The sequence below is a fragment of the Chinchilla lanigera genome, unplaced genomic scaffold, assembly GCF_000276665.1.
Source record: "Chinchilla lanigera isolate Chin_1 unplaced genomic scaffold, ChiLan1.0 scaffold00081, whole genome shotgun sequence".
Taxonomy (NCBI): Eukaryota; Metazoa; Chordata; class Mammalia; order Rodentia; family Chinchillidae; genus Chinchilla; species Chinchilla lanigera.
The window spans coordinates 8,282,489-8,307,422 of record NW_004955482.1 but is presented as its reverse complement, the minus strand read 5'-3'; the positions used below and the strand labels follow the sequence as shown (position 1 = coordinate 8,307,422).

Genomic DNA, 24,934 nt, shown 5'->3' with positions numbered 1-24,934 from the left:
AAATAGACGACACCATAAAAGCTGCCCAGTGCACCCGGGGCAGCGTTCTCAGCAGGGTCAGTAAGATAAAGACCCAGGCACACCCAGCTTCCAGCCCTAGCCGGCTGCAGACCCCGCAGGAACCCTGGAAACCGTCTCCACGGCCTGTCCTTCCTTCCACCTGTGTCCAAGGCAAATGTCTATCGGCGACGTATAGGATTTAAGAGGCTCCCTCCTGCGCCTGACCTTCAAACAGTGGCTGTCCACCCAGAGTAGTGCTGCCCTTCCGGGACACAGGGGACAATGTCTGCAGGCAGGTTTGGTGGCCACAAAGCTAAGGATGATGCTTGGTGTCCTATAAGGCAGAGTCGCTCCCATGACCAAGGAGGAGCTGAGTGAGGCAACAGTTCCATCTGTAAACTGGACTAAGACCAGCTGCTTAGTTTCCCCTCTGAGTGACCCGCCATCAGTTTGCGTATTTGCTATTCAGCCCGCAGGTGGCCACGTCTACCTGAAGTCCCCGTGCACCACTGCGGTCCTCTGCTGCCTGGGAAGATGGAGAGGCAGCCACTGGATGAGCCGTTCCATTGCCGGGATGGTGCTGGTTTCTGCGGCTCGGTACTGCTTTGTCCAGGTTTGCACCTGGCGAGGAAGATAGTCCCCTGCAGGAGAGAGGAGCAGAACATGGGGACCGTTTCCACCACCGCCAAGGTTTCAAAAATTCCTGGAGCAGCGAGACCCTTGGAATGTGCTGCGTCTCTGAGCACACTCGTGGGGCTGCGAATGTCCCACACGGGGCTCCTGCTGCCTCCCGCCACCTTGCCTTGGCCTGTTCAGCGTGGCCTGGACGCTGTTCTCTGCCACGCTTCGTCCAAGCCCGACCCCCAGCCCTCTTGGAGAGCTTGTGAGCTTCCAGCCTTGAATACGTCCCTTTTTTGGCAAGACAAGAGCGGCTGGTGAAAGTGTACGGGCTCCGGAGCTGGCCTGCCAGGGTGTGAAGCCCAGCTCTGCCATTTCCTAGCTCTGCGATCTTAGGCACATCACTTGCCTTTTTTGTGCCTCACTTTCCTCATCTTGAGACGGTCCTTCTGGAGTTGTTGGGAGGATAAACTACGCAGAGCCCTCCTGTGCGGTGCTCTGTATGTGGTCCCGGCTATTTGGGAGATTAGGGTGGGTCACCTGAGCCCAGGAGTTTGAGGCCAGCCTGGACAACATAGTGAAACTCAGTCTCATTTGAAAGTTAAAAGAAAAAAAAAACAGGGAAAAGAAAAAACTTGACAATACAAATGTTGGCAAGGAAGAACAACAAGTGGAACTCTCTCATATATTAAAAAAAGCCAAAAAAAAAAAGCTAGCAGTAGTGGCAAGTGTCTGCAATTGCAGCTATTTGGGACGGCAAAACAGGAGGATTCCAAGTTTAAGGCAACCTGGGCAACTTAGTAAGAACCTGTCTCAAAATGAAAAATAAAAAGGACCGGAAATGTAGCTTGTAGTAGACAACCGCTAGATTCGATCCCTAGTACTAAGGAAAAAAAGTACTTAGATCCTCAAGGTGGGAGCTAAGTCCATCTTCCACTGTGCACGCATGCGGTTGTTAACGCCGTGCACCACGCAGACGCGAACAGCAGAGCTGCTTGTGAGGGAACGGCCAGCCTGGAGGACCAGGCGCTCCTGCCCACCTTGCTTCCCATAGCCATCCAGGCCTGCAGCCTGGAAGTCCACGCTGTGGATCTGGCACAGTACTCGGTTCATGGCAGCGTACACGGCTCGCCTCTGGCTGGGCTCCAAGCCTGGCAGAGAGGGGTCTTTGTAGATGCGGCCTGGGCAGTACTCCATCACATAGAAGGGCGTGCCGATGACACTGCAGGGGACACAGACGGGGTCTGAGGGCCCTACACACAGTGTGGCAGCTGGCAGTGCTGCTCTGGCTGCTCCTGTGCACACAGGCTGGGAGCTGGGGAAGGGCTCGGACCCAGGGTTCTGGTATGTAAGTACTGCGTGCTGACTGCCACTGAAGTTTCAAAGCCAGGGTTCTGGGCATAGTGGATATTTCCTTTTTCCTGTGCATGTAAGGAAAGTGCACTCCCAATACACACACACACACACACACACACACACACACACACACACACAGGGCCTGCTCTTCCTGCTCTTTGATCCATTTGCAGAAACCATCAAATGGGTTTAAGTGCAGCAATGTATACAGTGGCACAGTTGAAAAAGGCAGCTTTGGAGCCATACAGAACCATGCTTAAGTCCCACCTCTGCCCTTTACTAGCAGCGTGACCCTGAGACACTTACTGAACCTCTCTGAGCTTGGCTACTGTTGTTTTGATCTGTAAAGCAGACCCACTATCAAAGTGTAGCTGTAAGGACTAAGGAAATAATATACAGAGAGCTTGTCGCTGGGTCTGGTTGTGGTGAGGGGCCAACAGGTATCTCTTCTTGGTACTGACATTATTTTTATCATTATTTCATGGTATGAATGACACACATATTATGATAGGTTTGTTTTGTTTTGTTTTGTTTTTGTTGTTCTTTTGTTAGTTTTTTGAGACAAGGTCTCACTAAGTAGTCCAGGCTGGCCTTCAACTTGCAGTGATCCTCCTGCCTCAGCCTCCCAAGTGCTGGGACTGCAGGCCTGCGCTACCACGCCCAGCTACCACATGATAATTTTGAGGTGACCTATCAACATGCCATTAACTCATTAGTCATTACCAGAAATTACTATACTACTTTCAAAAGTAGTTCTGAAAATTCTAGAATTATAAATGTTTGATTGACTGTAAAAACTTACACCAACTACTGGGGAGGCTGTGTATTGCAAGTTCAAGCCCAGCCTGGGCAACTCAGTGAGACCCTGTTTCAGATTAAAAAACAAAAAGAGCTCAAGATGTAGTTCAGTGGTACAGTAATCCTGGGTTCCATCCCCAGTACCCAAAACAAAAGATGGTTATAAAAGATAATCCTCAAATAATTAGGGAAATCTGAATATGGGCTAGACATTAAATAGTATTATTAAAGTATGGTCTCCATATCCATGTGTTCTGCATCCAAGAATTCAACTAAACCCTGATCAAAAACATCTGGAAAAAAATACTACATCAGTACTGAGCACGTACAGACTTTTTCTCGTCATTATCCCCTAAGCAATAGAGACAACGACTGTTACATAGCACGTACACTGTATTAGATGCTATATGTCATCTAGAGATGATTTACAGTATGTAGGACCATATGTGTAGCACATAGGCAAATACTCCGCTATTTCATGTAAGGGACTCCAGTATCCTCAAGTTTTGGTACCTTCAGGGCATCTTGGAACCGAGTGTTCATGAAGCTTGGTAATTATCTTAGGTGTAATAATGGTGCTCTGGTGGAAAATAAAATGTCCTCACTTCTACAAGATGCAAACTATCTGCAACTTACTTCAGAAGGTTTAGCCACAAAATATACACTATACATACACATACACCTCCACACACATTTACAGAACGCAAACGTGGTGCCCATCAACAATGTCTTAACCTGCATAACTAGATGCTTGTGATGCTATTTTTCTTCTTTCATTTTTCTGTATGTTTCAAAATATTCGTAATTAGTTGAGATAAACTCAGAAAGTATGCTTCAAAGTGGTTTAAAACATTATAGAAAGACCACAATGAAAAATTAATGAAAACAAGCAGATGAGACTAAATGGACATATATTTTTGGAATGCTAAAAAAAAAAGCTGCTATCTACCAATCCACGCAAAAGCAGGCAATGTCTTTATCTTTCAGGATAAACTAAAGACCCAAGAACTTCTAAGAAAGGTTACTATACAGTCTCTTCTCTCTCCAACTCAAATTCTATTTGTCTTCACTAACAAACTCACATCTGAGTTAGTAAACTCGCACCTGTAGCTTTAGCACATAACCACAAAAATACATCTGGACTTTACCTTGAATCTTCACAAAGGTCAAGAACCCTAGGGACAGGTACTCCAGCACTTGCAAGGGCTTTCATTACCCTGTAGAACAAATAAATAGAAGAATAACTGTTGGCTGAATTGATGAGATTTTCCTGAAATTACTTTTCTGATTTAAAAAATAGTACATTGGGAGCTGGGTGAGGTGGTGCAAGCCTGCAATCCCGTCTATGTGGGAGGCTAAAGCAGGAGGATTATAAGTTCAAGATCAGCAAGACCCTGTCTCAAAGGGGAGGGGGGCTGGGGATGCAGCTTAGTGGTGGAGAAATTGCCTGGTATGTGTGAGACCAGGGTTCAATCCCCAGTACCAGGAAAAACAAACAAACAGTACTAGGGGTGTAGCTCAGTGGAACAGTGTCTTCAGTTCAACCCCCAGTACGGCAAAACCAAAACCAAAAATCCCAGCAACAGAGCTTCAGCATATATGAGGAGAAAAATGGACAAATCCGTAATAACAGTTCAGATTTTAACATCCCTTTCCCAGTACTGACAGAACTAAACAAAGTTAAAAACAAAGAACTGAGTAACACTATCAACAAACTCAACCTGACATATTTCTGGAACATTTAGTCAGCAATTGCAGAATACATATTATTTTAAAGTGTGCACAATATGTTCACTAAGATAAATCATATGCTGGTCTGCAAAATAAGTTTAATCAATAAATAGTGAAATGTTAGTATTTCACATTCTTCAATAAAATAAAACTAGGAATCAATACATGATAATCTAGAAAGTAATATTGAGATATTAATAAATATATTTCTATTGCTCACAGAAGAAACGGGAAATTTAAAAATATTTCAAACCAGAATAATAATACTAAATATAAAACGGTAAAATTTGTGAGGTGCAATTTAATAAATGCCTAGAAACTTAAAATTTTAAACGTGTGTAGTATAAAAAACAGATTTTAAAACAATGATCTAAGATTTATTGCTGAAGAAAAATAGCCACGCTGGGGATACAGCCGCACAAGCGCCTGCCTGGCAAGGGCAAGGTCCTGAGTTCAATTCCCAGTACCAAAAAGAAAACCCAAAAAAAAAACAAAGCAAAATAGGCATGGTGTGGGAACACTTGTAATCCCAGCACTCAAGAGGCTGAGGCAGGAGGATTGTTGCAATGTCAAGACCAGCCTGGGCTATAAAGTGAGCTCAAGGCCAGCCTGAACTACACAGTGAGACCCTGTCTCAGAAAAGAACCACCCCCCCAAAAAATAAATAAAGTAACTGAAAGGGAATAAAATAAAGTAGAAAAGAAACAACAGGCCTGGTGTGGTGGCACATATGTGTAATCCCAGCACTCAGATGGTTGAGGCGGGAGGATCATTTCAAGTTCAAGACCAGCCTGAACTGCATAGTGAGACCCTGTCTAAAAAAGGCAAAAAATTTTAAAAACCAAATACTGATTCCTTGTTTTTTGTTTGTTTGTTTGTTTGTTTATTTAATACAGGGTCTCACAGTGTATTTCAGGCTGGCTTTGAACTCACTATGTAGCCCAGGCTGGCCTCAAACTCACAGCAATCCTCCTGCCTCAGCTTCCCAAGTGCTGGGATTACAGGCCTGCACAACCATGCCCAGCTGCTTCTTTTAAAAAAAATCAACACAATTTATAAATATCTACCTAGACTGAGATGAGAAAAAGAAAAAATTAAATTATCAACAAATATCAGGAATGGTGAAGAGGGGCTATCACTACAGATCTTACTTATAAAAGCATCATGAGGGAATATTATGAATAATAGTTTCTTAGCTTAGATGAAACGAACAAATTCCTTAGAAATTATAATTTATCAGAACAAAAAAGTGATAGGCACAGTGGCATGTGCCTGCAATCCCAGCACTCAGCAGACTGAGGTAGGAGGACTGCAGGTTGGAGGACAGCCTGGGCTACAGAGCAAGTACAGGGGCAGCCTGGACCTCAGTCAGTAAGATCCCCTCCCTTGCCAAAATAACCTAAAAAAAAAAAAAAAAAAAGCATATATAAATAGCCATATATTTATTAAATTGAATTCATAATGAAAAATCTTCTCCAAGAGAAAACTGCCCCAGATAGTTTTATTGATAAAGTCTATGAAATCTAAGGAAGACATTCTTAAAAAATTTTAACAGAAAAACAATACCCACAGCCTGATCACCAGCGGCTGCGCTCTTGCCCACCTGGTGACCTGTTCCCCTTCCGTGTCCTGACGGGCTGTCCTTCGGCAAACAGCCCTCTCCATTCTCAGTGCACACGGTTTGACTGAGGCTGACCCAACCCTGGTTCCAGAGATGGGTACAAGACTGAGGTATGTGCCGAGCGCAGTGGCACACACTTGTGATCTCAGCTCTCAGGAGGCTGAGGCAGGCAGAGCCTTGTGAGTTTGAGGTCAGCCTGGGCTACAAAGTGAGTTCAAGGCCAGCCTAAATTGCATAGTGAAACCCTGTCTTAAAAAGACAAAAAAAAAAAAAAAAAAGATGGAGGTATGACAATTCTGACCAAAGGATGTGCTGGTTGAGGAAAAGTTAGGGACAAATCTGTGACCCTAATGGGCCAATGAGTCATTCTTGGGAGATGTTCAGGAACCTTTACGGCAGTTACCAAGGAAACAGGAAGTAGAAAGGGAGAAAGGGCCCTGGTGCCATTACTGAGCCTCTGGATCCAGCCGTGCCTGGTGGAGGTAAATTATCCAAACATCTGACCATATTGCTTCTTCTTTTCTGTTTATGCTTACGTGAGGCTGGGTGGGTTCAGTACAGCTGAAGAATGTACCAACATGCTTCCCCAACATGACCGTGGCAAACATTTTAGTGTTCCTTCCTAGTATTTTTTCTCATGCATATCCTTAAAATAACTTCATACCATATGTACAGCTTGTATCGTCTTTACCTTCCTAAAATCATACACACCGTTCTGTTACTATAGGCATACTTCTTGGGCACAACAACAGCACAATCGTGGGGCTTGGGGTGTGGCTCATTGGTACAGCACTAGTCCAGCACGCATGAGGCCCTGGGTTCCATCCCCAGCACCACACACACAAGAAATCATTAACACATTCACACCAAGGCTGTAATTCGCACTTCTTGCTGCCGTGAAGCTCTGAACCACCAGTCGTACATGTATGACGGTCCTACTGGGTGGCGTGGGACAGTCCCACTGAGTCATCTGATGGGATAACTATGCAGGTACCGCCAGGGGGACATGTTAAGGTTTGGCTATGAAATCCCACTGCTGGGAATTCCATTTAAGCCAGGTTCCACCACTCCCTGTCTAATATGTGACCCTGGATGTGCTGCTTACCCTTTTTAAGCCTCATTTTACCCAGCTATAAAATGGAGAACATGACAGTGCCGAGTCAGACTGAGAGGCTGCGACAGGTTAGCACACTCGAAGCATTTACTCCAGTGCCTGGCGCATGCTGACAGCCAACAAATGCGAGCTAGCCCTATTATTGTTGCAACGGCTAAATGCACCAAGGTTTCCTTAGCCATCTCCTGACGACTGTACCGCGAGGGTATTTCTACTGTGACGAGCATATTAACACACAAAGATTTTTCTCTATCTATAAGTGGTTATTTAAATTAGATCCCCAAACTGAAATGATTAGGTTTAAAAGTATGAGTACTCTGAGATTTTCAATAAATTGCATCATACTGTTTTCTCAAATAGCTCAAATTCACATTTGGGATCCTATCAGCAGATATTGCATTGTTTCATCCTCAAATGCAGTTTATTTTTTAATATAATGGAAATTCTGTCCCTTCCCGAATATTTTCAGCATCATTCTAGGACTCCAAAATTCCTCGCTGGGAATTAGAGCAGTTAGAGACCTTCACGAACATGATGCATAGAAAAGACTTCAGCAGTTTTAGAGTTTGGGGGTCTCTGGTCTACAAATGCACACCTGCCAGGACAGGGGCACACGGATACAAATGCCCAGAAACAGCTCCAGCGCTCCTGCTCTGAGGAACCCCGGGCTTCATAAACTGTCAGTCAGTGGTCCCTGCGACACTTGGACAAGTCACAGCCTAGAAACGCAGCGGTCAGGAAAGACAGCAAACGAGGAGGAGGAGGGCTGAAGTCCCATTCTCCGCGTGACTGCAGCAGGCCTGTGCAGAGCTTGACAGGCTGCAGGTGGGAAGGCAGGTAGGAGGGAGGGGACCTTCCGGCCGCACAGTGTGCCCTGCTCTCACTCTTGGCTTGGCATTCTCTTTTTTCAATCTTGTATGTATAAGTTTTTCTCTTTGCAAAACAACCTGTTTTACTGAGGACGGGTTGTAATTCCTTTATTCTCTTAAAACATGGTATTGTGGAAAATCTCATCACATGTAAACAGATGTGTACAATGAACTCCCATGTACCCATCGTTCCGCTCCAATGGCTACCCCCCTAGTAACACACTGATTGTACGACTAAGGGTCTTAAACACTTCAATATTTACATAAAAGTTCTTACACATAGAGTCAGGTGCGATGGTGCACACCTGTAATCCCAGTACTTAGGAGGCTGAGGCAGGAGGATCACCACGAGTTTGAGGCCAGCCTGGGCTACATAGTGACATCAAGACCAGCCAGAGCTACAGATTTGAGACCCTGTTTCAAAAAAACCAAACCAAACCAAACAAAACAAAAAAGTCCTTAAGACGAAGGATGGGGATGTAGCTCAGTGGTAGAGCACTTAACCTGGATTAAATCCCCAGCAACACACAGAGTCCTTAAGAGTAAAAGGCAGCACTACAGAGTATCTCAATGCTGCCTTTATTCTTTGAAGGTTTTTTTTTAAAATGGTATCCTACTCTTTAGAAAAAAAGAAGACAAAATAGTAACACCAACAGTAACACATTTTTAAAAAAGAAAAAAGAAGATACTTGCCTTTTTTTTTTTCTTTTTTGATTTTTTGAAATAGGGTCTCACAACATAGTTCAGGCTGGCCTTGAACTCACTAGGTAACCCAGGCTGGCCTCAAATTCAGGGGGAATCCTGCCTCAGCCTCCTAAGTGCTGGGATTACAGGCATGTACCACCATGGCTGGCTGAGAAGAGTATTTTCTAAATAAAATTAGGTACTCAAGAAGCTGAGGCCCAGGAGTTCCAGACCTGGGCAATATAGTGAGGTCAGATCTATCAATAAATAAATAAATCAGTGGCTATATGTTCGTATTTGAAATAACGTGGAGATTCCTAGTTGCAATTTTAAATGACTCAGGGTACTTTACAGAAACTGATTTCCTGCGCTAGGCCTGCACCGAAGCACTGTGGAGGACCATGGGTAAGGTAAGCAGCCCCTAGCAACTGAGAAGTTACCTGAACTCCCTCTCTATGGCATGGGCGGATGGCAGGAGAGTCCCAGGGGGTTTCTTCCTCAGGACCAGCTGATGATTGGCCAGCCTGATGTAGTAAGTGGGATTTGACTGGCCGTGATCAAACTGAAGGAGTTCCAACGGGCCTGCAAATTTGAAAAAAAAACAAAAAAAAACAACACTCAAACTGGAGCTGGAGTCCAGCCTGTCTGGACAGACAGGCCTTCTTTCTAGTGAGTTATGCATCAGGGATACAGAATAGCCTCACGTCGGGTGCAGTGTATAAAAGCAGCTCTTCCCTGGGCACCAGGGCTTTGAGTCCCAGGCACATCCTGCCGCCTCAGACCCAGAATCACACGCGGCCTCAGTGGGGCAAAGGCCATGCGCTTACAGCATGATCCTGTTTCCTCACTCTGTGCAGTGCTGGCTTATATGCGTCTTGCCAGCGCCTGCCCTGAGAACAAAAGCACTTCAGTTCTGTTTAGCAACACATACTCAGTCATGGCAACCCATCTGGGCCGAGGAATGCGCTAAGCCCGAGAAGCAGAGTGCCCTTACGTGTCCTTCGCCCATACTCAGCCAAACCGCGCCCGAGGCTGATGTGACAGCTGGCGGGAGCTATGCAGGGGCCTTCATCGAGTGCCAAAGCTGCTTCCAGGCGGTCCCCCTCCCTCCCCTACAGCTTGAGCTCTCCCTTGCCAACTGCTAGCAGAGGTGAACCTAATGACCCTCAGCTTCACCGCAAAACCAAACAGTGGACAGTGACCGTTCACTTGGTCAAGAGGGCCGGCAGTAACGGGGGCTGCACAGCCAGACATGGTGGTGCACACCTGTTATACTCACAAGGCTGAGGCAGGAAAATCCCCAAGAGTTGGAGGCCAGCCTGAGCTACATAGTGAGATCAAAGCAAAAAAAGGGGGGTGGGTAGTAGAGGAAACCTGTTTCTCGGAGGGTAAAACGTGTTTCTTTCTTTTTTTTTTTTTAAGGCAGGGTCTCGGCTATGTAGCCCAGGCTGGCCTTGAACTCGAAGCAATGCTTCTGCCTCTGCCTTCTGAGTGCTGGGATTAGCACGCCACCACACCTGGCTAGAATTTGCTTTTTTTTTTAACCTGAGGGTGAAATGTAAAGAATGACAGAGGGACCCCTGAAGAAGCAAAGACAACTTGTTACTTTTTAAAAATCATGCAATTTAGCAAAGCGAGGTGGCACACACCTGTAATCTCAGCGCTCTGAGGTATGGTTGCAAGTTCAAGGCCAGTCTGAGCGACATAGTAAGCTAAAAACTGAACTACATAGCAAGACCCTGCCTCAAAAAGACTAAAAGTGTGCAATGCCGGAATGGAGGGTGACTGTTTACTGAGTCAGTCCACGGGCTGGTCCGGCACAGCTCTGGGTTGGATGGTGGGAAGGCCCGTGCTGGGTGTGCGTGCTCCTTTGCTGTCTTCTGCCCACTATGAACTATTCCTCCTCTGCAATGCCCCTCTGTTATGCCACCTGCCTTGGAGCCAGCCAGCTATCAACTGAAACCTCTACAAATTGTGAGCTACAATAAACCTTTCCTGCTTTAACTTTGGGTGTTGGGTACTATGTCTCAGCAATGAGAAAAGTAATGAAGACAAGGCCCAAACTTGTGGTCCGCCTGTCTCTGTCTCCCAAAGTACAGGGATTACAGATGTGTGCCACCACACCCAGCTAAATTATACAACTTTTAAGTCACCTTCACAATATAGGTTGTGGCCTTGAAAAATGAGAAACACTCAAATACTGCCATGCGTGGAACATAGTCCCCAAGGCTCCCTCCTCCTCAGTGTCTACTTGCAGGGAAGGCTGCTGCACCACACCAAACGCCCAGTGGAGAACAGGGGCAAATGTACTTCTGTGGATCCATACAAAAGGTGTTCAGTGCTTTTACCCAAGCAGAATTGAGACCAGCACTTGGATCTACCAGGACCAATGGCCATTTTCCTCACCGCACTGCCTCCTGCTCGTCAGCATATTCGATCAGGGTTTGAGAGTAAAAACCAGATGGGCAATGTAGCCTGACAGGGCTACCCCAGTACAAAACCTAGCCAGGCGTGGTGTCGCATGCCTGTAATCCCTGCACTCTCGGAGCTGAGGCAGGAGGATCGAAAGTTCAAGTTCAGCCTGGGCAACTTGGCAACTTAGACTCTTTAGTGTCAAAATAAAAAAAAAAAAAAGTTGGGAGTGTAGCTCAAAAAAAAACTGTCCTGAGGCTAAAGATTTAGCTCAGTGGCACAGAGCCTGCCTGGCAAGCGCAAGGTCATGAGTTCGATTCCTGGTACTGGAAAACAAAACAAAACAAAAAAATACTTCCACACCTGTGGTCTGGGTCCCCAGCAAGTCTCTGAGGTACTTCTGCAGGGCATCCTTTGGGATTTCCATGGTCTTCCTCACAGGACGAGTGTTGGGAACACCCGAGTGCAATAGAAAACCCAGAAGAGACTCTAACTCCTTCACCGCAGTCTCTGGGTCGTTGACCTGGTTTGGGAAAGAACACCCATTCTGTGCCTGTCTCCATGAGGCTAATTCTCCAGAGGGAGACAGCACGGGGTCAGTTTTCTGAGGAGCACCCATGGAGACAGGACATGCGGCTCTAAGGCAGAAGAAGAATGAGTTTTACCTCCAGCCAATTCCTAGCTGCACTGACCTTCTGTGTCCCTACTGCCACCTGCTTAACAATGAAAACCGAAGGTAGAAAGTGGCCTGTGATCCCGTCGCTTGGCTTTCGTGTTCACAGCCACGACCAGGGTGGCACATGTGGCTGGTGGCCGCTGAGTCCCCACCTAGAGAAGCATCACTTGCAAAGTCCAGATGCCACCCTGAAAAGCTTGCACTAATTCCTAGTGCATAGTAGATTTTTTTTTTAAGTGATGAGCCAGGTATGGCGACACATGCCCGTAGTTCAAGCTACTTGAGGGGCTGAAGTGGGAGGATTGCAAGGTTGAGGCCAGCCTGGGCAATTTAGGGAGAGCCCATGTCAGAATTTACAGAGGGGAGCGCGGCGAGTGGGAGTGAAGGTCAGTGATAGAACACCTCCCTACCAAGTGCTAGGCCCTGGGTTCAGTCTCCAGTGATGAGACAGAGAAAGAGAGAGAGGGAGAGGGAGAGAAACAGGGATTACCTTAATGGTGCGAATACCAAGGCTGGCAGCTGCTTTTAGATTTGGTCCCAGGTCATCGAGAAAGATGGACTCAGAAGGCTGCCGGCCGAGGCGCTCTAAGCAGAGCTGGTATATCCTAGGGTCTGGCTTACAGACTCCTTCCAAGCAGGACTCCACCACCTGGGGAGGGCAGGACGGAGAGAGCTGGCCCTAACGGTAGAGCGCCCACATGCACGGTGGCGCATTTTCTGAGAGAAAGAGCAGGACAGCTGAGGCTTAAATGATGCTGTCTTCTCCAACAGAATGACTGGGAAATTCTGGATTATGACCTGGGGGCAAACTCAGGAAATCAAAGCTCTGGTTCACACCCAGCGGCCTTGCACAAACAACTCGCCTCAGTTTCACCCTCAGGAAAATGGATACTTACGGCCATCTTGCCCATCTCAGCGGTTATTGTGAAGCTTAAATGAAACTTGAGTGAGCTCAGAAAGACAAATCCTTTGCTAATGCTACACGTTACGGTTATCCGGAAGAGAAGGCTATGCATTGCAACAAAAGCATGTTGGGTGGGGGTCTCACCCCAGATGCACAGCAGGATCACCAGTGGAGCTTTCCCCATATGCACATGCCCAGGGCCCAGGGAAAGGGACCTGCCGTCTGCTTAAAGCCCAGCGCACACTGATGGGAAGGCAGAGCAAGTGTTTATTTCAACCTCACGGGTCCAGTGAAAGGGATTAAGGGGCTGGGACCATGCTATTTTCTAGAGTCAAGCCAAACAACAGAGGTAAGGAGAAAGAGGCTCTGCTAATAAAATGTATGCTACTGAAATTATCAGGGAAATGTCCTCCAATGGGCTCCAGAGACCACCGAGACCCTCACTGTGTTTGGTGAGCTGTTTCCACCCGCACGGAGTCGGGCTATCCATGGAGAACGGGCCTGAAGGAGGCATCCCCCTGAACCATCACAACTCTGGGAGACCCGTGAAACCTTACTGCCACTCTGGGCTTTGAAGTCTCCGAAGGAAATTATCACTGCTGTCAGTTGTAAGACACAAACTCTTAAAAAGTACCCAAATATAGCCATGCATGTCAAAATTCTATCATAAACATTAAAGGCTGGGTGTACACACCGAGCAAACCATGTGGAATTCAGTAGCACGGCCAATCAGGCCTTCATAGCACTGGACTTAACTTCACAAAAAGAGAGGGCAGGACTTAGCTGGTCTCAGAAGGCCAGAGTTCAAAGGACCAGGAAGACACAGGCTGATGGAGGGGCTTGCAGTAAGTGTCACCTGGGCTCTGAGCTCAAGTGTCAAGAGGCATCTACAGCTGAGTGTCAAATCCCATAAACACCTGGCCTTGCTAAAGGCACAATGGTATTTTAAAAGCTCTGTTTCGGCCCATTATATCTAAATATAACCCAGTAAAGTGGCTATAGAGAGACACATTCACTCAAATACTGCTACGAGGCAGGTGCAAGGATCCTGTGTCCATCCTTATAGATTCCCTCAAGCTTACCACGTCAAACTGGCTCCGGTCCAGGGGCAAAAAGCTTTTCCCACTGGCAAGATAAAAATTATTTGTCAGGACTGCAGTCTGGAAGCCTTTCGCCCGAATTTGAGAGATGGCCTCGGTCATCACTGGGAACTGCTGTGCCACTTGCTTGCTGGTCAGCAGAGAGAAAAATGAATCCACAGGCACTGTAGTCTTAGACTATGAAGAATGGAAGGAAGAGGGGAACCAGCAGTTATTAAGAGTGAGAACAAGACAGGCGTGGTGTCGTACATCTGTAGTCCCAGTCCATGGGGAAGTGGAGGCAGGATGACTGACAGTTTAAGCCCAGGCCTGCCTGCCTGCCTGCCTGCCTGCCTGCCTGCCTTCCTTTCTTCCTTTCTACCTCTCTTTCTCTCTCTCTCTCCCTCCCTCCTCCCCTCCCTCCTTCCCTTTCTCTCTTTCTCTCTCCTTCCTTCCTTCCTTCCTTCCTTCCGTCCAGGCTGGCCTTGAACTTGTAGCGATCCTCCTGCCTCATCCTCCCAAGTGCTGGGACTACAGGCATGCACCATGACACCCACCAAGGCTGGGAAATTTAGCAGGATCCTGTATTGAAAAAATAAAAAGAGCTGGGGATGTAATTCAGTCCAGGCTCTGGATTTAACCCTAGTAAAACACACACACACACAGATGCATCAGTCAGGCCTGGTGACAGGCCTTTAATCCCAGCCCTCCAGGAAGCTGAAGCAGGAGGAGTGCAAGTTTGAGCCCAGCCTAGGTAATTTAGCAAGACTCTGTCTTAAAAAAATAAAAAAAGTGAGAAAGGCTCTTGAGATACAAGGAAAAAATACTAATTCCTGGCTTGCTACTGCTACCTGGTGATCAGAGCCCAAGCTATTGGCTTGCTGCCTAAAGGAATTATCTCCCTCACCCCTGTGCTGAACTCTACATGTGAGATTTCTTGTCTTTGTTTTTGGTGGAGTGTGGCGACCTCATCCAAACGGGCACCAAATCCTTCAACTCAAGAACCCTCTTGCACAGCCTCCTGAGTAGCTGGGACTACAGGTAGGCAGCACCATGCCTCCACTACAAATGAGTTGTTTTTTTTTTAAATGCAAGAGGACAATTTATTCAAAGGTGGCAGGAAGTGGGAGGAGACATGACAGAAAGTTACTTTGGACAAGTAGGGAGAATTCAAAAGTGAATTTCTCCAGAAGTGAGTTTTTAACTGACTTAGAATTAGTTACCAGGACTAGGGAAATGACCTGTTCCTATCAATACTGCAGTTAAATAAGTGCTTTCTTCCGCTCCTCAGCTGACATTTTTTAAAAAAAATCAGAACGTCATCATCAGAACATAATCAGATCATCGTCACCATTATATTAAGTAGATATCATTTACTTTTAATGATCCAGAAAGCATTTAATGATTTTGTATTATCCTCAACATTACTGTTATGAACCTTAACTTGCAATCAATTTTGTTGTTTTAAAATTTAATCTGTGTGGGTTCTGAAACTCTTAGTATGTTTCAAAATTTGCAAAGGCCAAGTCAGCTCTATTTTTAATAGCTTTATTGAAATATAATTAATATACCACCCAATTCACCTAAAATGCACAAGTCAATGGCTTTAATATATACACGAAGTCATACAACACCACCCAGTCCATTTTAGGACCCTTTTGTTACTCTAAACAGAAACTCAAACCCATCAGCACTCACTCTTCGTTTCCCCCAGCAACCACAGGCCTAGAAAACTCCCCATCTGCTTTCTCTATGTATTGATTTCAGTATTGTGGACATTTCATATAAATGGAATCATATAAGGTTTTCTGTGTGTGTATGGTATTGGGAATAGAATCCAGGGTTTTTGCACTGAGCTATACCCCCCAGCCTTTTTTTCCCTTTTTATTTTGAGATAACGTCTCCCTAAGTGGTTAAGTTGCCCAGGCCAGGCTCAAACTTATGGTTCTAGTGCCTCAGCCTCCCAGTGTACTAGGAATATAGGTATGCACCACCACGCCCAGCTAAATAGCACACGCATATAATCCTAACTCTTGGGAGGCTGAGGCACAAGAATCGTCGCAAGTTTGAGGCCAGTATGAGCTACATAGTCAGTTCAAGGCAAGCTTGTAATACACAGCAAGACCCTGTCTCAAAAAACCAGTAATAACCCAGGCCTATAAACCCAGCACTCTGGAGGGTGAGGCAGGAGGACTGCTGTTGACAAGTCTGTTTGCCTTAACATGTTTTCAAGGTTTACTGCTTATTTTTTAATTGCAGAAAATATACCTAAAATAAAATGTACCATTTTAACCATTTTAAAGTTCAATGGCATTGAGTACAGTCACACCACTACACAATCATCACCACCGTCCATCCACAGAACTTTTCTTACTATTATTTTAAAATTACATTTTGGTAGACGTATTTACAGGTTATATGAGTTAATATACAGGAAAAACTTAGAAAAATGCACAGCACAGAGAAAATGGTCAGTGCTATTACTGCTTTCATCAGCTTTTGGAACAGAGCCACTATGGAGACGGCTCTTGTTTCAACAGCTGCTGGTGAGACTTATGGGAAAGAATATTTTTACTTACTCATGTATAAAGTCAAACTTGAGTACCTAGGGATAATAGCCTAAGCATAATAAATTGCTTAAAAACCTGTTCAGTTTTCACATTATTTTCAGTTTGACCAGTTTATGGATAAAGGTTGCAAATGCCATTCAAGTCAAAAAGAAAAACATAGAAATGCAGGTATGTTTATCACTCACTATTTCAGAGGAAAGTCTCCCAAATTCTTGTAAGAAATCTCCTGTTGTTATCTCTCCTCTCATAAATCTCATCCAGGGTCCATTTTCACCACCTTTGCTCAAGGCCTTCAATATAGTTCCGGAAGGGACATGGTTCTGCACCTCCCATTCTACAGGAAGTAAAATATTTGAAAGTGAAATACACTCCCAAATGGCTGGGGCTTGGGGACAGCAAGGGGAATGACAGTACCAGTTGCTAGGGTGTCACTGTGGTGCCCAGGAGCATGCTACTGCGAATTCAGAGATGCAGGAAATGCAACATGTCAACCTTGGACTTCAAAGGAAAAGATGGTAATTTGCATAACAGCACAGCGCTGTGGAGCATCAGCTCCTTACCACTAGCTTGAGACGACCCTGGACACAGGGTGCTGAACCTTCACCTCTGGTCTGTCACTAGATGGACCACATACGTCAGGTCGCTTGCCCAGTCCCAGCACGTACTAAGGAAATCCAGGAAAGGATACACTAGATTCTGCCAACACCCCACACAGAACTCTTCATTTTATACCTACATAATCCTTTGTGGCAGTGTTACTGGAACACTGAAATATTCAATTGGGGGATGCTGTCTGTGTGGAAAATTTCTGCTCAGAAAGAGCTAAGAGCCAGATAAAGTGGTGCATGCCTGTAATCCCAGCACTTGAGGCTGAGGCAGGAGGATCACCATGAGTTAGGTCAGCCTGGGCTACATAGCACATTCAGTTCCGGCCTAAACTACATAGTCAGAACCTATCTCTAAAAAAACAAAACAAAACAAAGCAAAAAAAGTAGCTAAAGCAGGAGAGGCATCAGCACTGTGTAATACTAGGAACACCTGGACAAATGTCATTTCTTGTACAAGGTTGTTTCTTTGCTCTTTCTATATAATACACCTGCTGGGGAAATATATGCATGTATGTATGTTGTATATAACATTCATAATTATATCTCAAGATATGATACATTTTATTTAAATCTTTTGTTTTGATGACATTTTTATTGGTTTTTCTGATAAAGTAGAGCTTACACATTTGAAAGCACTTCCAACAATACAAAAAGGTACCCAAAAAGAATGACAAGCAATTTCATTCTTTAGAAGTAACTGTTACTGATGTGATGTGAAGTATGTCCTTGGAGACCAGTGAGACTTTTAAAACTCAATCTAAAAATAATACTTCTTTAATTTTAGAGCTGAAGCGTACCGTCCTTCTAATAGGGCCAGAGTGGCAAGCCTGGCGGGGGGCCGGCACCTGTGTGAGCCATTGCTGATGAAATATAAACAAGTATAACCTTTAGGAGAGGAATTTGGCGATGCTGTCAAATTTTTAATGCATATATATTCAATGTAGTGATTCCACTTCCATAGTGAGTTCAAGGCAAGCTTGTAATACACAGCAAGACTCTGTCTCAAAAAAACAGTAATAACCCAGGCCTGGTATCACAGGGGAAACAGGATGGGGGGGCGGGTACCGAGAGGCTCTGACAGTGCTCAGGGCCCTTCTGAGGTTGGAGCACAGAACCCAGTTTATGCAGCCACTCTGCCAGCTGGGTTATGTTCTCAGCAGTACCAGAAAGCCTAGACACGGGCACAGAAACCTGCACAGGCGTGGCCTAGCGGGGAGAACTAGCCAACCAGCCCAACAGAAGGATAAAAGGACAGCTGCTGGCCCTTTCTCCTTCCTACTGGGCAGGATGAGAATGTGACAGCACGAGGTCAGGCAGCTAAGACACACGCGGCATGAGGCTGGGAATGAAGAGAACTCCCAGCAGAAAGAGCTGCAGTCAGGCCTGGGGGTGGCTCAGCGGTAGAGAACTGCACAGCCTGCAAGAGGTGTGGTTCCATTCTAGCCCAGGGGAGAGACAGACAGACAGACAGACAGAGACAGAGACCGCTGGAGTCCTTGCTGCCACAGAGCTGCATCCCGGCCCCACACAGCATACGTGGGCCTTCATGTACAAGAGAAACAAACGTCTGTCTTGTTTCAGTCCCTGTTTTATTAGGATTTCTGATATTTGAAGCCAAATCTAATCTGACTAATGCAAGGTGAGCTGAGTCTAGGAAGAAGCAAAACCAGGGAGCGGCTGATGAAGAGAGGATGAAAGAGACCTGAGGTCTGACACTGGGTTCAGAAGCGGGTTTGGGGAGTGAGGTAAAAGAGGGGAGGAATTCAGGACAGCACCCAAGATTTCAGAAGTAGCACCATTCCCAGGGAAAGGTGGTTCATTTCTAATTATAACGGTAACCATGGCAGCTCATCCTTTACTGGAAATATGGGGTGAGCCAACCTCCCAGTGCGCTTAGCAAGTGCTTCCACACATCACTTAACTCTCCCCACATTCCAACCAGGTAGGTACAACGACTGGTTCTAATTTAATGAGAAAACTAAAACCCACAGAATAACCTGCCTAGGACACTTGGACACCTCATGGTACTTGGAGTTGGAGTCCAAGACCCACGTACTGCCCCATGGGATCTGCTGCCGCCCAAATCTTCTCCTCTGTCTCCCCTACCACCCCCATTCTCCCATGCCCACCCCGGGCCCCCAGAATGAAACCAGGAAGAGCTCACCAGCAGCCACACTCCCTGGGGAAGGGATGAGAACGCCGCCCATGTCGAAGATCACCGCTCGGTAGGCGCTGCCTCCAGAATGTGTCCATCGGTGTGCTCCCCGCCGCCTGCTCTGGATGCATCTCAGGAAGGCCGCCCTCCAAGCCCACTGGAGGTCTGAGGACCGGAAAAGCCTCCCTATGTACATGGTGAGGCGAGGCTGCAAGGGAAGAAGGCACAGGGCCCAGCTCGACCACAGTGCTTTCCTCCAGGAGCTCAGGGGTGCCAAAAGGAAGTCTCCACCTGATTTCCCACAAATGAATGCTTCGAACCACATCCACAAACGACCTCAGCATCCTCCCTCCCTGACTGCTCCCCCAGGGGGCTCCGTCAACTCCTCAGCTGCTCAAGCTAGAAGAGGGGGACTCAGCCTTGACTTTCTGCCATCTTCACCTGGCCACTTCAGCTCCAGCTGCTGTGCTGTCCATTTTCCCTCCTGAAAACTCCACCTGCTACTCTCCTTTCTCACTGTCATCTCCGTCCATGGATCCTAACTGGTCCTCTGCCCCTTCCCAAACCTCTCTCCAATTCTTTCTTCACTTGTCAGCCAGGGTAACCACGCAAAACTGCACATCTGCCAAGGCGTGGTGGCACACACCTATGATCCCAGCACTCAGGAGGCTGGGGCAAGAGGATCACTGCAAGTTTGAGGCCAGCCTGGGCTAGAGTAAGTTCAAGGCCAGCCTGCACTACACACTGAGATCCTACCTCAAAGACAAAAAACTGCACATTTGATCACATATGAACCCCATTTGAAACCTTCTGTGGCTCCCTACCACACTCAAGATAAACTTTCAAGTCCTTCATCTGGTTTAAAATGCCCAATAAGATCTTTGCCCAGCAACTCAGCTTACCCTGTTTTACCACCTGGGTAAGCTGGGTAATGTGAACACACAAATATATGTGCAGTTTCCTCAAATACACAATATTCTCTTGTCTTTGGGTACGCTGCTCTCCTGACCTGGACTGCTTCTGCACCAGTTGCCTGGTAATTCCACGTTGTCTTCTGGGTGGTACTGTCACTGTCACGAAACCTCTTCTGGCTACCAGAAAAGACACATAAGGAGTCTCTCCTATATACTCCCAGGATATCACCTTCTCCTTATATTTGGATGCCAGCATCGTACTGTCAAAATGTCGTTCTCTCTCTCTCTCTCTCTCTCGCATTCTCTCTCTCTCTCTCTCCTTCTCTCCTTCTCTCTCTCTCTCTCTCCTTCTCTCTCCTTCTCTCTCCCTCTCTCTCTGTCCTCTCTCCCTGTCTCCCTCTCTCTCCCTCTCTCCCTCTCTCTCTCTCCCTCTCTCTCTCTCTCTCTCTCTCCTTCTCTCTCCTTCTCTCCCTCCCCCTCCCCCTCCCCCTCTCCCCCCCCTCTCTCTCTCCTACACACAGATCACTGTCTTGGCTTCCTAATAACTCCCCACTGCCTCTTTTCTAAACTTACTTTCAAAAGCATGCAGGAGTGTTTGAGTATAAAGTGCTTATTTACTACACAAAGAATTAAAAAAAAAAAAAGAAAGTTCAAAGAAAAAACCACATACACAGACACACAACTGTACAATATATTCCTAAGTACATGGTACAGAGATTAAAATGTCAATAGTCAACTGAGATAAACAGTATATGGGAGATCACTGTCCTTTCTTTGCAATTTTCTACAGACTTAAAAAAGCTAGGAAAAAAAAAGAATTCTGAAAGTTCTATTTGTCTCATGGAAATCACTGAGCTTTTCAAGCAGTTTATAGTTAAAGTTTTCCAGTGGAATGTGGTGACATGCACCAGTGCTCCCAGCTACTGGGGAGGCTGAGGTAGGAGGTTCGCTGGAGCGCAGGAGTTTGGGAACAACCTGGTCAGCACAGCGAGACCTCACTTGAAAAACAAGTGTGAGGATGTGGCTCCATGCTACAGCGTGTGCTTCACAGGCACAAGGTCCTAGATCGGATTCTCCAACACCAAAACCAACATTTTCTAAAAATCAAGTTAGGGCAAAAAGGTTTGTAAGACAGTTCACAATTTTGTCACTTTATTCTAAAACTGCATAAACATCTAAAGAAAGGAATCTTGGGCTGGAGTGCAGCTCAGCGGTACAGGACTTACCTAGCACACACAAGGTCCTGGGTTTAAAAAAAGAAAAACGTTAAGAACTTTAAGCAGTGAATCTTAAAAACCGTATGATGTGCTTCGCAGTTATGGGCCATCTGCTGTATTTGTGAGTAAATTTTGAAATAAAAAAACCTTGAGGTTGATTTGCATTTATTTATATCGCTATGCCAAGGCCAAAGTTTATGATATAAAGAGAAATGTATTTATAGTCTTGTAAAAGCATCAACACATCTTGTGTGAGGGCTTAAGAGAGATGAAAAGCGTCTTTGGGGCCTGAAGGACCATCTTTAATCCTACTGAGGTCACTGCCTCCCACACTCTCCAGCTAATGGATATGTGGGCAATGCTCCCACTAGCAGCTTGCTTATTCCTTCTGCTACAGATGCTAGTTCTGTTCTAGCCACGTGCCAACAGTCTCTGCAGACCAGGAAAATGATGCAACCTCTCACCCCTCAGGCCTTGGTACTTGCTAAGCTCAAGGACTAGAACACTCTTCCCTGCTGTATCTGCCTAGTGAATTTCCATTTACTTTTCTTTTTTTTTTTTTTGGTTCCGGGAATTGAACTCAGGACCTCACGCTCTCCATTTACTTTTATATCACAGCTTTTCTGCCTAGCATGTGCAAGCTTTTTTTTTCTTTTACTTTTTTGTTCGTTTGTTTGTTTGTTTTTGAGACAGGATCTCGCTATGCAATTGAGCCTGGGCTTGAACTCACTTTGTAGCCCAGGCTGGCCTCAAACTCACAAGGATCCTCCTGCCTCAGCTTCCCGAGTGCTGGGGATTACAGGCATGCACCACCACGCCCAGCCTTATCTCTCCTACAGAATATTTATTTCCTTCCTTCCTTTTCTAAGCAAATGATAGATTTATTCTCATGCTCCTTCTCCATACCTTCAACAGAGTTCTTACCTAGTGATACTGTAACTTTCATGTCTAACTGCCCTTAGAATTGTAAGCTTCCTTAAGGCAAGAACTATCTTGTCTTTATACACATCTATCCCCTGGGGCCTAGTACAGGTCTAGACGCAGCAAGTGCTCAATATAAATATGACTTGTAAGTCATCAACTGGGTATATCAGAAAACAGGGGTTGGGGCTGGGGATTTAGCTCAGTGGCAAAGCGCCTGCCTGGCAAGGACAAGGTCATGAGTTCGATTCCTGGTACTGGAAGAAAAACAAAAAACAACAACAAAAAAGAAAACAGGGGAAAAGCCAGGCATAGTGACACTTGTAATCCCAGCCCTCTATGAGGCCGAGGCAAGAGGATGGCAAATTCAAGCCCATTCTGGGCAATCTAGCAAGAACCACTTGAAAATAAAACTCATAAAGGAGCTGGGCTGGGAATACAGGTGAGTGATGAAGTGACCCTGGGTTTCATCCCCACTACTAAACAATTTTTAAATGGAAAAGGTGAGGGCAAGCTTAGTACTTGACAGCCACAAAGAACTGTCACATGTCCAACAATTCCAACTCTCTGAAACTGGCATCTTCTAAGCCACAAAGAATATCTGTCTTCTTGACACTCAGAAGAAGAGTAGCATAGTGCAGATCTGCTCCCTAAATCATGCTCTGATAAATATGCATACAATGTGTCTTATCACATATCAAGGAGATGATTTAGTGAAGAGATTAAGCTTAGGCTCTGGAGTTGTACTGCCTGGATTCAAATTCTAACCCTATCACTAAGTTTGAGATCCTGGGCACATTACTCTAAACCTCAGGTTCCTCCTCTGTTAAATGCGCACCATTATAGCACTTATGTCATAAAGGCGTGGCTACCATTACACAAGAAAAATATATGCAGAGCACTCAAGTTAGTATCTGGCACAACACTAAATGTTATCTACCACTTGGGCTGGGTGCACGCCTCAGTGGTAGAGTGTGTGTTTAGTATGTGCAAGGTTCTGGGTTTAATCTCCAGCATCACTAAAAAAAGAAACTGTTTAGTACTGTAATACAACTATAAAAAAGTTCACATTAAGCCTCCTATGTTACATGCATATACTATGTGTGTATGGTTTATGCACTTTCACATAAACCGAAGATTCTTAACAAGGGGTGACTGGGGCCCTGGCAACATCTGGACACATTTCTGGTCACCACGAGTACTACTCATGTTTAGTGGGTCAGGCCAGAGATGCTTCTGAAGATCCTATAATGCACAAGACACACATTCACACATCCTCAAAGAACTGTCAGGGCCCAAAATGTCAACAGTGCAAAGGTTGAAACACCTTTTTATAAACAAGGGTATGAATGTAGTCCATAGGGAGTGGTCATAAACTGCATATATGCATATGTCATGTGGTCACGCTCCACATATACAGTCCATATAGCCCATACCTCCCCAGGGTCTACCCACACATCTTATGTATCACAGCATATACCTAGAACGGCATCCTGTGATTATGCGTCTTACATGGATTGGTTGTGGCTGTCGTAATATGCTAAAGGCAGTATGACATGCTGGGAAGAATGTTACCATTATTGCTACACACATTTCATTTCATCCTCACAACTACTATGGGATATTATCCCAACTTTATACAACGACTAACTCATGATTACACAACTGGTTAGTTTGGCATGATGGCCAGCGCCTATAATCCCAGCATTCTGGGAAGCTGAGGCTGGAGGACTGAAAGTTCAAGACCAGCCTGGGCAACTTACTGACTTGGTGAGGCTCTCTCAAAAAAAAAAAAAAAAGAAAGAAAGAAAAAAAAAAAAAGGAAAAGAAAAAGGAGGCCCGGCGTGGTGCTGCACACCTGTAATCCCAGCACTCGGGAAGCTGAGGCAGGAGGATTGCCATGAGTTCGAGGCCAGCCTGGGCTACATTAGTGAGTTCAAAGTCAACGTGGACTACAGAGCCAGACTTTGTCTGCTAAAAAAGAAAAGATTGCACAACTGGTGATAAAGGTCGACTGCATAAAGGCAGAAAATATGTTTACTCTCTTCACCAATGTAACCCAACCACCCAGAGTGTTGAGACATTCAGTAAACTGTTTTTTTTTTTTTTTTTTTTTTGGAGACAGGATCTCGCTATGTAATTCAGGCTGGTCTCGAACTCCCGTCGATCCTCCTGCCTCAGCCTCCCAAGTGCTAGGATTACAGGTGTGCAGCCACCAAGTGCTAGGATTACAGGTGTGGTGGCTTAGTAAACATTTTTGAAGTGAAAAGGGAAACAGGATCCCGAACGATTTCTAGCTCTGTCCTTTTAACCAGCCCACCGCCCTACCTTAAGAGTCAGAAATTCTACACTCAAATCTCCATGAGCCGTCCGAGCAACAACTTCACCTTTCAGAGCCTTAGAGTACCTAGAACCTGCAAAGAGGGCTTGACACAAAGCAACCCCTCCTAGGGCTGGAGCGAGAAGTCACAAAAATAACAAGAGGCAAGAGCCCCAGCACCGGGCAGGTTACTCGTACAATCTGGAGATCTCTTGGAGCTGGGCACCTTGAGCCGTCAGCCGAAGTGGAGCGAGAACGAGGCCTCTCCAGCAAGCAGACGGGCACCGCAGCAGCCCAGGGTACAACCCGCTGGTTTTTCTCCGCCCGCTCCCAGAAGAGCGCATGCTTGTCTCTGCGCCGACCAGCC

General features: G+C 45.8%; 1 protein-coding gene across 5 annotated transcripts in view; it reads right to left on the bottom strand.

Annotated features, from left to right (window-relative positions):
- Acad10 (acyl-CoA dehydrogenase family, member 10) overlaps positions 1-24,893 on the bottom strand; it is a 44,982-nt gene extending 20,089 nt beyond the window's left edge. Inside the window, exons 1-10 of one of the 5 annotated variants that reach the window (XM_013503683.1) lie at positions 24,576-24,893; positions 19,205-19,403; positions 16,618-16,766; positions 13,866-14,060; positions 12,370-12,528; positions 11,567-11,726; positions 9,232-9,373; positions 3,921-3,989; positions 1,659-1,840; positions 491-641 (exon numbers count right to left, since the gene is read on the bottom strand). In XM_013503683.1, the coding sequence (XP_013359137.1) occupies positions 491-641; positions 1,659-1,840; positions 3,921-3,989; positions 9,232-9,373; positions 11,567-11,726; positions 12,370-12,528; positions 13,866-14,060; positions 16,618-16,766; positions 19,205-19,391 (1,394 nt within the window). In that variant the 5' untranslated portion in view covers positions 19,392-19,403; positions 24,576-24,893. The remainder of the gene's footprint in view (positions 1-490; positions 642-1,658; positions 1,841-3,920; positions 3,990-9,231; positions 9,374-11,566; positions 11,727-12,369; positions 12,529-13,865; positions 14,061-16,617; positions 16,767-19,204; positions 19,404-24,575) is intronic. The other 4 variants (XM_013503680.1, XM_013503681.1, XM_005403170.2 and 1 more) reach the window with 4 other exon arrangements.
- Between the last annotated feature and the right edge of the window lie 41 nt (positions 24,894-24,934).